Source organism: Euwallacea fornicatus, chromosome 12, assembly GCF_040115645.1.
Source record: "Euwallacea fornicatus isolate EFF26 chromosome 12, ASM4011564v1, whole genome shotgun sequence".
In the NCBI taxonomy this organism is placed as follows: domain Eukaryota; kingdom Metazoa; phylum Arthropoda; class Insecta; order Coleoptera; family Curculionidae; genus Euwallacea; species Euwallacea fornicatus.
The window spans coordinates 2,651,112-2,664,475 of record NC_089552.1 but is presented as its reverse complement, the minus strand read 5'-3'; the positions used below and the strand labels follow the sequence as shown (position 1 = coordinate 2,664,475).

Genomic DNA, 13,364 nt, shown 5'->3' with positions numbered 1-13,364 from the left:
AGTTTGGGCTAATGGGGCGCGGAGGGGGTACCTAAAAGGAGGCGTTTTACAGGAGACGAATCGAAAGGAAAGATGATACGTATTCCTTTTAAGGTTAGTTCAGGTTCCTCGTCTTTTTCCCATCACGAGCCCTCCTAAAGAAATGCTTTGCGGCGGTTTTCTGGGCGAGGAGGGGGGGTCCAGGATGAAGTGAGGGAATGAGTTTAGTCGCACGGTGTTCCGAAAGATCCCAAGTAGATATATATAAACGGCCTCTAGTGCTAAGCTCAAATGTCTGGAAGCAGATCCTGTAATTCTCTATTATAGAAAAAAAGATTCCTCAGGAGCAATGCTTTTTTTCGGAGATTCCTGGTGGAAGAAAAGGGAAACGCGAGATATTTTGTCGGGTGGAGCCCGGGCCGACTTTCATCTACAATATGGCCGAATGAGGGTAGGAATGCCCTGAGTAAATCCCGCAATACTCAATCCACGCCCCGCCGGGTGTTTCAAGCATATGTCACTTCACGAGAAGAAAAAGGTTAATTCAGATTAGTTTCAGATAGGCTGACAAATCCAAAGGAAAGATTTTTCTTTTAATGTTCGCGATTTCGATTTCCTTTGAGGTGCTTATACCGTACATGTGTCAATCTTAATTACCTAAAATATTCCAGTTTAACCTAGCTGTAAGCAAATGGGCTACGAAAAAAATCTAAAAGTTCTTCGCAACTGCCTAGATAAAATCAAAAGGTTTTTTCCTAGATTTGTTTCAATCGCAGTGATGGTTCAAATCTCTCTTACACTCGAAACAAAACGTTCAAATGGACCATTAAACTACATAAAAAAGCGTCTAAGTGCGCGAGTTCTTATCGAAAAATTAGAAGAGAATGGAACGTTTCTGGTCAACACTTCACTCTTTTTTCGGAACTGAAATAACGTTAAAATGTTGTTACTGAATGACTTTCGAACTTCATCCAAAAACTTATTATAAAAATTTTAGTGTTCTCTAGCAATATTCTAAACGTAAAGCTTCAATTGAGTGTTACCTACTTTATTCTCTAAATACGATTTTTTTCAAAATAAAAAATACTCGTAGAGCTCTAATGGTCTGAGGGATCGTCAGCTATTCCGCTGTAACGACTATAACGTCACTAAGGTGCCTACGACTGCTTAGTCCCTAAATCCGATTCAACCCCATTAGATATATAATTCATACCTTCACCTCTAGCTAATCCTATTTCCTTCATTTTTCTCTTGAGGTAGACCTCCTAGACCCCCTCGAGCTTCCTGACTTACTAAGGATTATTGTTCACGTTTTTTGCTTTCTTAGGTATTTAAGTCTTTCTTAGTCTTTAGGTAGCATTAACAGCCAAGAACCTCAAGCTTTCTCGTGATCTGTTCCAGTTACAGAGTTTGGCGCTCGGCTGTCGCCTTTGGGTTCGGGGGCTCCATATATCGATTTAAAATGCTGCGAAAGTCATTAATTGATAGTCATTACAATTGGAGACATTCCAAATTTGCTCTTATGTAGATCCGCCCGGGCTACATCAGTGTAGTGAATCAAGCTTGATTGTTTACCAGAAAATAGAATCATTTAAACTTCCAGTGTTGGAATTCTGGCAACAAATAGCCCCCGCTTTCCGTGAGTAAGAGACTTTGAAGTGTTGATAAGTTTAGCGAGGGAATAACAGAGTAACGTGGCTGGTAAGTCTGAAATAGAGGCTTCTCACTGGTTTGCTGCCACATTTCGATAGAAATAGTGCTAACTATAAACTTGCCAGCACTTTAATTCAGGTAGTTTTATCAGAGAGAATGATTTCTGTAGGAACGACGAAATTCAATCGTTATCGTACGTAAATCATTTGAAACCCTCAAACTCGCCGTTGACCATAATCGACTCCAATTTTCTCTCACTTTTAATTTGCCTTCATTCGTTTTTATCAGTGTTTTGTCTTTATTGATATTTATCTGTCAGTTTTATATTTATTGCATTTTTTGTTTGTCCCTTGCGCATTCCTTCTTTACCGTTTTTTGTTTTAATTTATTACGCCCTGGACACGGTTCACACTAAAACCTTCGCCATCGCTCTTCTACTTAGCTCCTCATGGTCCTTTGATTCGGGACTAATTTTGTTTCCCTTGAAACCTGAAGCAAATTCGTTTCAACGTTTTTATGATGTGCACATCCCTCATTAAAACTGGTCTTAATGCTTTGAACTTTGCGTTCCTGATGATAAGGCATCGGTCTATATGCGCAGTTAAAATTACGGAATAAGAGCTAAAAGTGGAATTTTTCATCTCAAAGCAAGCAATTTCCATGCCGAATTTAATACATTCAAGATCATTTATCAGGCTTTCGAATGCAAAGCTTCCGTTTATTAAGATAAATAGTTGCTCCATTATGAATTGCTCCTGTCCGCTTTGAAAGCTTTGGTATGTGAGGCTAATCGTCAGAAAGTGTGCCGATATTATTGTTTGCTTCTTTGAGATAAATTCGTACTTCAAACATTCTTTCTCTGACTCGTGATCTTGTTTTTCTCGCTCGTTCGTCGCTAATTAGCGGTTTTCCTAAGGATTTTGTTCAGGTTTTTGCTCGGCACTTGCTGCGAACACTCGAATCATTTTTTGCGAAGCGGCGCCACCTGGACGACAAAAAATACAATTGGGATTCGAAAGCATTTGAAATATTGAAAAGAGATCCAGCAAAATACACAATAAATCATTTCGAAATACTTGAGGCATACATTTCCCTATAATCTCTATGTGGATATAATCCCTCAAGTGGTGAAATTTATGGTCTGATACGTCGCCAAGTGCGTTCCTCGGAAAACGGCCCATATATTTTCATCCTTCGTGAATTATTGAACATATTATTTCACGCACCCCAAATTCAAACGAAATACCTACCTATAAAATACTCAGCCCGAGAACTGGGGGCTATCTTTAGCCGAAAAAACACTGTCTAGCAGGTAGGTATTAAAGGGAATCCCACACAAACGAACTCGTTTCGGAAAATAACACGAAAAAAACGCCCACAGAAACTGGATCATTCCCACGTATCGTAATAGAAAGCAAGTTCGCTAATAAGTAATTTACGAAACGGAAGAGAAGGAAATTGATTTGGCATGGCGTATACGGTGTAGAGCAATGAAAACTGGAATGAAAACAGTTTCTATCGGTATCCAGGAGCAAGAAAGCTGCACGTATCGAGCGACACAGCTGCAGATGAGAGGAAAAAGGTCAAAGGTCACGGAATGTGTATATATGCCAAAATGGCCGAAAATAAGCCTGGAAATGGGAATTTCGGGACTGATGCTTATAATATGGGGTTTAAATTATCCAGGGCGCTCGCAAGGACGTGGGCTGGGAAACAGATAACGAAGGAGCACTTATTAATTGGGTTATTTGCTCGATACTGCAAGGTGTTGATATTAGCCCAATCTGCAATAACAATTTGAGACAAGTCTCGTAAGTGTCCCAAAAAATCTTCAAAGGCACAATAAAGCGGGAACCCGCTCTACGTCATAAAAGCTGAATTCTCCATAAAAATTATCTCCAGAGGAGTACGCACATTCCGTGGTTAACATAAAGCCTCATATCCACTTAGTTTTATCGCAGAGGGAAGTAAAAATGTTAGTGCATCATTAAAGGAGCCTTAAGGCAGGATGCGAGCACGTGGATGGAAGAGATTAAGTTCTTTGTGAATGTGAAAATAGCCGTGGAGGTGTTCAGTAAACACCAGAAGAATTGGATCATTTTTAAGTGAAATTAATGACATTAGGAGGACTTTATGAAAACGCCCTGTAATTTTTCTTGTCGACCAAACGTCGGAAAGTCCTCGAACGCGCTCAAAATGATGTTGCCATTGAAACCCTATTTTTTAACTTATGTAGCCATAAGAGTGCCATTAATGTAAATGTAAGAGCCATGCTTTCCATTTGCTTTCTTCGATTTCGTACGACAATAAAAATATGGTGAATCAATCAGTCTGCGCTACTAATTCTGCAAGAAATGGTCTTTCAGGTACACTTTGCCTGGATCAAATAGGGTGAGCTGTCGCCTAGGGCCAGGGCGATTAAAGGAAACGTGCAAACTTGATGGGAACATCTAGTATTTTTTTTTGATGGCCGAAAAGCGAAAATTCTCCAAACACGTCGAGAGATATCGACCAAAGCCACTAAGCGAAATTACAACGACAGCTGTGAAATAACCGAAGCTCCCAAGTTCAGTGGGTTGAAAATGAACAACTTCGCACGGCATTACTCTTTACCCTGTATGGCATTGGGATTTTTTGTCGTCAAGATGAGCGTTCATTACTGATTCCGGAAGAAGCGGATTTTCAAAGTGTTTTTTGTTCATGAAAACCAGTCGAGGCCTTTCCGAAATGCCAGCTCTCAAAAATTACTGTAAAACGTGCCCTTTCGGCTATATTCGTGAGCACTTTATTTAAAATCATTCAGATGCAGCAGGTTGCCGGCCTTATAATTCCGGGAAAATGCGCTCTGTTAATTGCCGGTTTGTCACGGTTTACTAACATTAAAGGCAATTAGCTAGATCGGCCTCCTTGCAAATAATGAAGGTGAAATCTTGCCAAGAACAACTGTAAATATGCCCTTTATATTTGAGACGGATCGTTCATTTTTTCCAACAAGAATAAAATTCCCTGCAAGTGCAAATGCCTAGTATGCACTGCAAGTGCCGGTGCCTAGTATGCGCAGCAAGTACAAATGCGTAGTATGCGCAAGTGCAACTGTCTAGTGTGGGCTGTAAATGCGAATGTCCCGTACGAACTGCAAGAGCAAGAGTCTAGTATAGACTACAAGTGCCTAGTGTCTAGAGTGTGCGCTGCGAGTGCAAGTGTCTAGAATGTGATTTTTTTTTAATGCATCCCTTTTTAAAGCCAAAGGGGTGGTGTTAATCCATTAACTTGGAAAAGCCGCGTAGAATCAAAGCGCAATAATACAACTGGTATGGCGGGTGGGCAGGAAATCGAAAAAGAAATGGGGCCTCATCCTACCATAGCTTTTCATATTTTCAAAATCGAGAAAATTAGTAGATTTCTATAAAAATCCCTTTGTGCCTTCATAACTAGAATAACATAAGACAGTTGATGAGAGCTCATATTCGCTTTTTTTGTGCTTCAATGGACGTAGGCTGGACACAATAAAGCATTCATGTGCATAAAAAAAGCATTTTTGAAGCTTAAAAATATTCTCACCGACAGTAGCGATCATACCATTGTTGTAGATGTAACACGATAGTTCAATGACGCTTATTGTGCTATTTTAAGAAGGCATTGTAATCTAATTTAGTTGTTGTACACACTTACTCCAGGAGTGAATCTCTTGTTTTCAATATCCGGGAAAAGAATCATTGAAGGGTTTCAGTTTAAAATATTTCAAGTCAGAACCGTTTAGTTGATACTGTCAATCAGCTTCGCACTCGTTGAATTTGAGAGGGGAAAAGTAGCCGAAATTGGGGAAAGTTCCTAAAATATAGTAAAGTTCTCCATATATTCCCTACAACTGGTCATAAATTTCCCAGGACTTTCGCCTCTTCATATATTGCCCATAAACATCTCAGTCATTTCCATCATCTCTATTCGATGCAAAACAACGAGACCATTAATAAAGGAGACACCCCTTGATATGGAGTGAGTCACGGGTGAATTTCAATGCAAGGGGAGCACCAACGGCGTTACTAATTCTTATTTATGGGCCACCGTGGCTTACCGATGTAACTTCACGTTATTTACACCCTTTTTGAATTATTAAAACGGTACTTGGGGAGTTGCAATGGTCTCCACCAGAAAGGGACCGTTTTAATTAATTTCTGGAATTGCCTAAATTGCAAGATGAAATTTTGATAATGGGCAAGGACGGAGAATTTCTTCCAATTTTCTTGAATTGGCCATATTTAAAGGTGACGGGTCACATCCAACGGAATTGGGGGGAAATAGTACTTATAAGGCCTGTCGGCTAGAGATGAGAGTTCTTTTTAGTTTAGCATTCAAGTGAAGAAGAGAACGAAAATTTTTGTCAGGTAATGCAGAACTTTTTATATTTATAACGCCACTAGTGCCTGAATTGTTTCTAGAAGTTTATTTAAGAGCGCGATTTCGACGAAAAGAGTTAAACGAGAACAACAAAGACAGTTAACTTAAGGAGGTTGAGGAAGTTAAAAAGGTAAAAGTTTATTCGGTAAGAAAATTACCCATTTTCTAGTTACCTGTTGTCGGAAAAAATCTCACTTATTAATTTCGCTTACGTGCAAAAAAGTGAAAAATGCAAGGAATTTCGCTGGTTGTTCCAGCGGCAAAAGGCACAACCGAGGACCAAATAATGGTTTTCAAGGACCATCAAATGGAGTGTATTCAGCTCTATGCAAATGGTTTGGGTTCGGCCCTCCAAAATAGCAGCGAAAGGCAGTTTTCTTTGTGTTATTTATTCACCCTTAAATGCCATTTTCGTGTGATTTTTAATCAAATAATATGAATAAAACAACTTTTGAACTTTTTTCAAATTCACTTTCGTCTTCTGTCGGCCAAGCCACAGGCGATGTTGGAGGTTTACGCAACAGTAATTGCTTCACACAAAACTTCCAATTTGTGTGTCCGTTTCCATCAAACGGTTAAATTTGAAAAAAACTTTCCCCCTGTCGGCCATTTCGTTAGCAGTTTACTTTACTTACCGGATTTACATCATTACATCCACTTACATTAAATAATTTACTACTGCAGCATTAACTGAGGATTGCCATGGAATCCAGGAACACGGTAAATAAATGAACTACTGATTTTAAATCACCAGATATTCATCTCAAAAAGAGATGTTTCCTTCCTAAGTGGATTTTCATGACAAAACTACTGGCTGGGGGGTACTATGGAGTTTTTCCAACAATAAATCTATGAGTAGCAAAATCTGCCAACGACAACTTGGTGCATCCAGAAAACCGCACAGAGGCTTGTTAATCACACCCTGTACTATATCAATCAATCGCTATCTTAAACTGTAATAAAATTAATTTGAATGACTCGTTAATTGATTTTGGCTTGTTTCAAAATGTGATTTCGGTAAAAGCGAAAATTAGGGGTTCAACAGAGTTTGATACCATGTAAAAAAATGAGGAACCATAAGAGGTCATCCATTGTGAACATTTCAATTGATCGCTAAGCTTAGAGCAAAAAGGGTTTGAAAATTTGAAAGGTGATCGGAATTAAAATTAAATTTGTTAATGTCCAAAATTTTAGAAGAAGTTGGCAACATACACAGAGTATTAATCACAAGTTTTACCTTCATCAACACCATTCGGTTGGGATGGATCCGTCCTATTTAACTATCGAAATCAAGAGAAAGTTAGTTATAAAGGAATATCAAGAACAAATCGTAAAAAAAACTTTTCTCGTTAATCGAGCTTTACGAGGCGGTCTCGAGTTGAGTTGTCCAAAAGTTGTGGTATGGAATTTGAATGGTGACAACGCAAGAGATTATTCGTTTTGGTTTGAATTGCAGCCCGATATGCCCTTATTCGTAGGGCAACGACGTATTTTCTGTTAAAAAATCGGAAAACCCCTTTTTGCTCTTTTTCCCCATCTTAGATTGTTGTTAAAGTTAGAGCATCAATTAGCGATTGTAGAATCCGCGCTTTCGCCCTATTAGCGCGAACTTTGAATTAGTTTCGTGCGCGATCTCGTCAAGGATGGTATTTGGACAGGTACCTGAATGGGGGGAACCACCTTAGACGCGCACGCGCGATATTGTCCAAAACCGCCCCTGGTTTCCACAACCGTCAATTTGGCCAGGACCCGCTCTACGTATCTACTCAGCACTTATTACCATTACCTGTTTGAACTCTCTTTAAACTTAATTTCTATTCTCGAGACGGTAGGAAATTCTCTATTCCCGTCTCCTGCTCAAGTCATCGCATTTTTATCGCACAAACAAAAAATATATGAGGGAAAGCTCAATCTCGCAGAACTTTTAATATTACTCAATCTGTGGACTTATGAGGGCAACTCCAGTGGAACTTTCGCTTATTTAAATTTAACAGTCCTACCTGCAACGATCTCTTCTTATCTATATTGGTTTAAGCAGTCAAAACTTCCCGTTCCAAACAGCCAGGCAGCAAGGCGTTGTCCATTAATTGTACAGGGTGAGTCATGAGGAACTGTACGTATTTCTGCCATGGAACAAGATTGCTAAGAGGAATGTCGCATAATCGTTAAACAGTTGCTGGCATTTTTAATTGTTATTATGCAGGAAATTTGATATATTTTGTCGAAAAATGGTTTTAGGCCATAACTTTGCAATGTCAATTTGCGTTTTTTCATTTTCTGGTGAACAAGTACACTATTGCGCATTAGTAAGATGATGTTTTCAGAGTTAGGAAAATCCAGGTTCGTCTTCAAAAACTTTAATCGGCATGGCGTTTTTTTGGCCTGGAAAAAACCTATTAAATTTTTTAAAGACGGTCCTGGATCTTTACCTCTGAATACATCACTTTACTCGTATGCAACAATGTATCCTTTCACCAGAAAATGAAAAAAGGCGAACTGGCAGCGAAAAGTTATGGCCACAACCATTTTTCGACAAAGCGTGTAAAACTCCGTGTGTAATAACAATAAAAGCAGCGAGCAACTTTTCAATGCTCGTTCGATATTGCTGAATCTTGTTCTATGATAGAAGTACGTACGGTTCCTCACGACTCATCCTGTACAATACAGTCTGTATTTTCTTTGTTTTCGCAACACACTCACGGCTGATTGATACTAATACCCCCCTCTCCGCGTCCCAGGGACTGATTTTAGACGCAAAAATCACAAAATACGATTCATCTCTTCCCTTTTATTCAACCTCGGAGCACCTTTTTTAGGAGCTGCCAGAAGGTCAGGGGTCGCCTCCAAATGAATGGATGGGGGCAGGCATGGGATGATGGCACTTTCGTCTTTTGAACTTTTCACTGATCGCGTATTTATTTCGTTCGCATGTTAAGCACCCCTAGAAATTATTGACCTTTTCCTCACTTACCATATTAGATGTGTGGTGAAGAGAAACGCCCCGGGGACCACTAGATCGTCGGAGCCGACACTCCAACGTCTCCGAAAAACAATCAATCCGGGCATGTTAACTTCTTGTCAGCTTCAGTTGCACTGCATTGTTAACTTCCGCTGTCATGACTTCAAAGTTAATTATTACATGAATCACTGATATCCCCGCGAAAATGTTTGCTCAACTAATTGAGTTCTTATCGTTTACGACGAACGCGGTCGCAAACATGACGTTGAAGAGTTGCTTCACTGCTATGGCTCACCACAAACTCCATCGTGGCTGGAAAAAAAAAATTGAAAATTACTGATAATAAATAATAAAATTAGTTGTTTATTTAATGGCAAACACCCATGCGACATGAGTTAATAATGGCTCATTGCGTTCGTCTTGAATTTACGCGTCACACGTGTCGAAAAGAGTGGTTTCCATTAATCCATGTCACTTAAGCTGCCCCGAAAATTCTCATGTGCTCTCAATATTAATTGGTTGGAGTAATTTTAATGGATTTGTTTTGACATGGCCGAGAAACAGAACACGAGTGCCATTTATTTGAATTGAAGTCAACTACATCGGATTGAGCGATTGAAAACCGTCTGTCTCTTATCGATTTTTGAAAGATTTATTCCGTTCATTAAGTTAATCTTCAGATGAGATCATTACGGAAAAACCAAACACCGGAGCACCTCGTCAAACGCTTTGAAAAGGCCATCAAAAATAAACGACCGATCAGATCCCCCATCGTTGCAAAATGGCTCTGCCTCCCCTCTAGTCAGGTTTCCTGGGGCCTCGATGAGGGTGTTGGAAAATATTTTAAATGGTTTTAGTGGGGGAAGTTATAACGATGCAACCCCTATATAAATGAAAATCATTTTCACGGGAAGAAAAACCTGAACCGTGCATGGAAAAATAGAAATTACATTGGAGCTCAATTGGTCGGCAAAGTTGGAAATAGCTTGCATGTGTTTGAGGTAGACCATGCGTTTCTCGAGGACTTCTTGTGCTTTCATTAGTCATGCGTTAGGAGAAAGCATTAATGATTATTTTCATAACAGCAAAGCCTTTGACCCCAGATTTCTCGATTTCTCGCTGGTGATCCCAGAAATTTGCTTTACAAAAATATCTTTTAAATTAACTCGAAAAATACTTATTTTAATAATTTGTTTTTCCTGGATCCCAAGTCATCTCCGTTTGTTTATTACTCTTGATGGCTTATTACAACATCTTAATTGTTTATTTCACGCACGACCTAATGTAAACGGTTTACAAGCTGCCAAAGCTATTTCGAGCTTGTATAACGAGTTTTTGATTGCATTATAATAATCTTTATATGACATATAGTATTGTTGTGTTACGGATGAGGATCCGCTAAACCCTAAGTCCCTAAGGGAGACAGAACTGGTTGCATTAAGGCAATTTGATGCTCAGTGAGAATCTGCTTGAAGACTGAATAAATTTGAAAAACTGATTGTGTTCTCGGCTTCCTCGATCGATTTTGTACATCGGGGGAATTTTACAAGATATTTCGATTCATCATAGGGTTTTTTTTAGGTTTTTTATAGGGTGAAAAAATTCCTTAACAGATACTTTGAGGGTCTAGGCAGGGCCGGCCTTAGTAAATCTGGTTCCTTGGGGGAAATTTTCAATCTCTAAGAACAAGCGCCGACCATGAAATTCTGGCGCTCTTCCTGTGCTTCGGTCCTGGATCGCCGTCCAACCTCGCTTCCCCGTAAGGCCGATACTGGGCCTAGAGGTATAGAGTTTTTACAGGGTCTTATCAAACACTTTTTTTATTTTCATCTTTCTACAATTAGCAACTGATAAAAAATTTTTTAATTAATCCGAAACTGCCATTTTTTTGTGGATATCTCTGAAAGTATTTAGATTTTTTCCAACGTTCAAGCGGATTCCAAATGAGCGCTAAATTGCACATACTTAACCGATTCTGCATCTGCACACACTAATCAAAATTTAGAACAGCTACTTTATCAGTTCTAGCAATATAAGCTAAAAAAATACCGTTTTTATGTATAAAATGGAACACTGACTCACAATAAGATTGTTAGGCTAAAGGTCGGTGACACTCTTCAATTTAAATGCTGATGGTTGCCTGATTATCTGCACGAGATTATTATACTTTTAAATTCAACAATGATTCAATTCCGAATTCAGGTCGTTTAGGTGAATAAAATCAGGCTAGTTTAATTTTTTCTGAGGTGAAATAGAGAAGGGACCTGGAAAGTTTTCGTCCATAGAGCCAAAGTATTAACATGCTGATAACTTTAATACCAAGTTAGTTTACATATAAACTAATAATTTGACCAACCCTCATTCTCTGTTCCATCTTTTCTTTGGAAATTAGCTTATAGTTAGAGCAGACCGCACACTAATAAGTTGGCCCTTAGCCGAAGAAAAAGGGGGTAGTAAATAAGGAAGCTGAAACGCACACGAAAACAAAAAATTGTCATGAGTATTTGAACGAAAATGGCCCTCATTTAAACCACTTTATAGACAGAACGAAGCGTGGGGAGAAGCATGTCCCTGTCGTTATAGGCTTTTCATAAAGGCCTCCATAAACCATGAGAACCAAATGACCTTTCCAGTTTTTTGCAAACTTTCAGATTTTGACCTTCAATGCCTCATCTTGAAATTAAGTGCCAGTTTCAGTACCGGCACTGAGTACTTAGTATCAATTGATAGTAACTCAGTATCAACGTCACACCAAATTTTATGACTACGTAGTAAGAGAAGTTCGCCCTGAAAGTTTGCAACATGATCATATTAACACCCTGTATACTTCCAGGAAATGCAAATGAGACCCTGAATGATCGATGGAAATGCTTTGTCGTGTGGTAAACCTATCAAAATTGTCTCGTGCCAACCTGTTCTGTTGAGACTAAGCAGAAATCACTAGGCACAACATCTAAAAAAAATAATGGAATTTTGTCTGCCAAATCCAGGGTTATAGCCACGGCATTTCCTCTCGTCCAACGAAGAAATCGCCAAACCAGCTGTATCGAATTGATAAAGAATCATTATCAATCCCATTACGGCACAAGCAAATGATGACGTGTTCGGCAGTATTCGGGTGATACCCCAGAACGTTAACGATGCAGATGAAGCTTATCTCACGAGTGCAAGGGACACTCGTGGCAGAAAGGTGGATGCGGCAGATAGGCGGAAACTGCAACGGAGCAGGCATGAAATTTTCCGAATAACAAAACGTGATGCTGAGTCTCCTGGAAGATCGGAACTAATTTGCTTTAAGCACACATTGTTAACCCAAAACCAGATTCCTCAAATAATTACCTTATAATTACTTCTTTAATCCCCTGATCTTGGCTGCTTAGCCTCACATCCTCGTTATAACACCCGAAGGCTTGAGCAAATATTTGAGGAGACACATTTAGAAACATGCAACATATGAATAATTTATAGATAGAGCGCCTGGCAAATGCAAAATCCATACAATCAGCAAAAAGCTATTAAAAGATAAGGGGCAATGTTATGTTTGTATTGAACCTCAGTATACAATAGAAAATTATAATAGAATTAATCATTACATAATAAGACGTAATGTAAGAGATAGTGTTTACTTAATATTGGATTATGATATTGTGCTTATCAATATTTGGTTTATTAATGCAAATGCCGATTTGAGAGGTGAAGAGAGCATTGTTCGAGGCACGCCGACGATTTCTCGTTTTTTTTTTTAGGGCATGCCGAAAATTTCCCCAGCTTTCCATTAAAGGCAGTCATTTAACTGCACGTCCCTTACACGCTTTTTAAGGTCAAATTGGGGCGGATTATTTCCATCAAAACAATTTAAATGCCCATTTGACCCAATTTTATTTAAAAAGACAAATCAATACCGCGACCGTGTTAAAAATACATCGAGCTTTAGCCCAAAAAGTGATTAGCGCGCCAAATGCCAATATTATCAATATAAATGAAGCGCCTCAGACGTCCCGTCCCCTGCACATTCCAACCAACCACCACTACCCCACCCACCCAATAACAAATAACACAAACATTAATTTACCAAAGGCAACAATCTCAAATATCTCACTTCATCATCGAGACTAGCATCACCATCATCAGAACACCCTCCAAATTCTACCCTCGTGCATAACGTTCAAGCCCCCGTTCGAAAACACGGAAACCAGTGACTATTCTCGGTTAAAGCAAAAACAAACAGTGAAACGTTGGAAAAGTCCCAAAATTAAGTGACCATGTTGTGTCAGCTTAAGGCCCGTTCACTAGGTGAGCAGCCAGACATGTACATCACGACGCAGAAAAAATAGACGAGCGTCGGCTTCGCGTAGCTGACTTCACTGAACAAAGC

General features: G+C 39.3%; 1 protein-coding gene across 10 annotated transcripts in view; it reads right to left on the bottom strand.

Moving 5' to 3' along the window:
* Positions 1-13,364, bottom strand: part of inaE (inactivation no afterpotential E) — a 29,509-nt gene extending 16,145 nt beyond the window's left edge. For 8 of the 10 annotated variants that reach the window (XM_066288040.1, XM_066288043.1, XM_066288042.1 and 5 more), the window contains exons 1-2: positions 13,062-13,364; positions 9,002-9,301 (exon numbers count right to left, since the gene is read on the bottom strand). In XM_066288040.1, coding sequence (XP_066144137.1) covers positions 9,002-9,096 — 95 coding nt within the window. In that variant the 5' untranslated portion in view covers positions 9,097-9,301; positions 13,062-13,364. Of the gene's footprint in view, positions 1-2,882; positions 3,122-9,001; positions 9,302-13,061 lie in introns of those variants that run through there. The other 2 variants (XM_066288041.1, XM_066288049.1) reach the window with 2 other exon arrangements.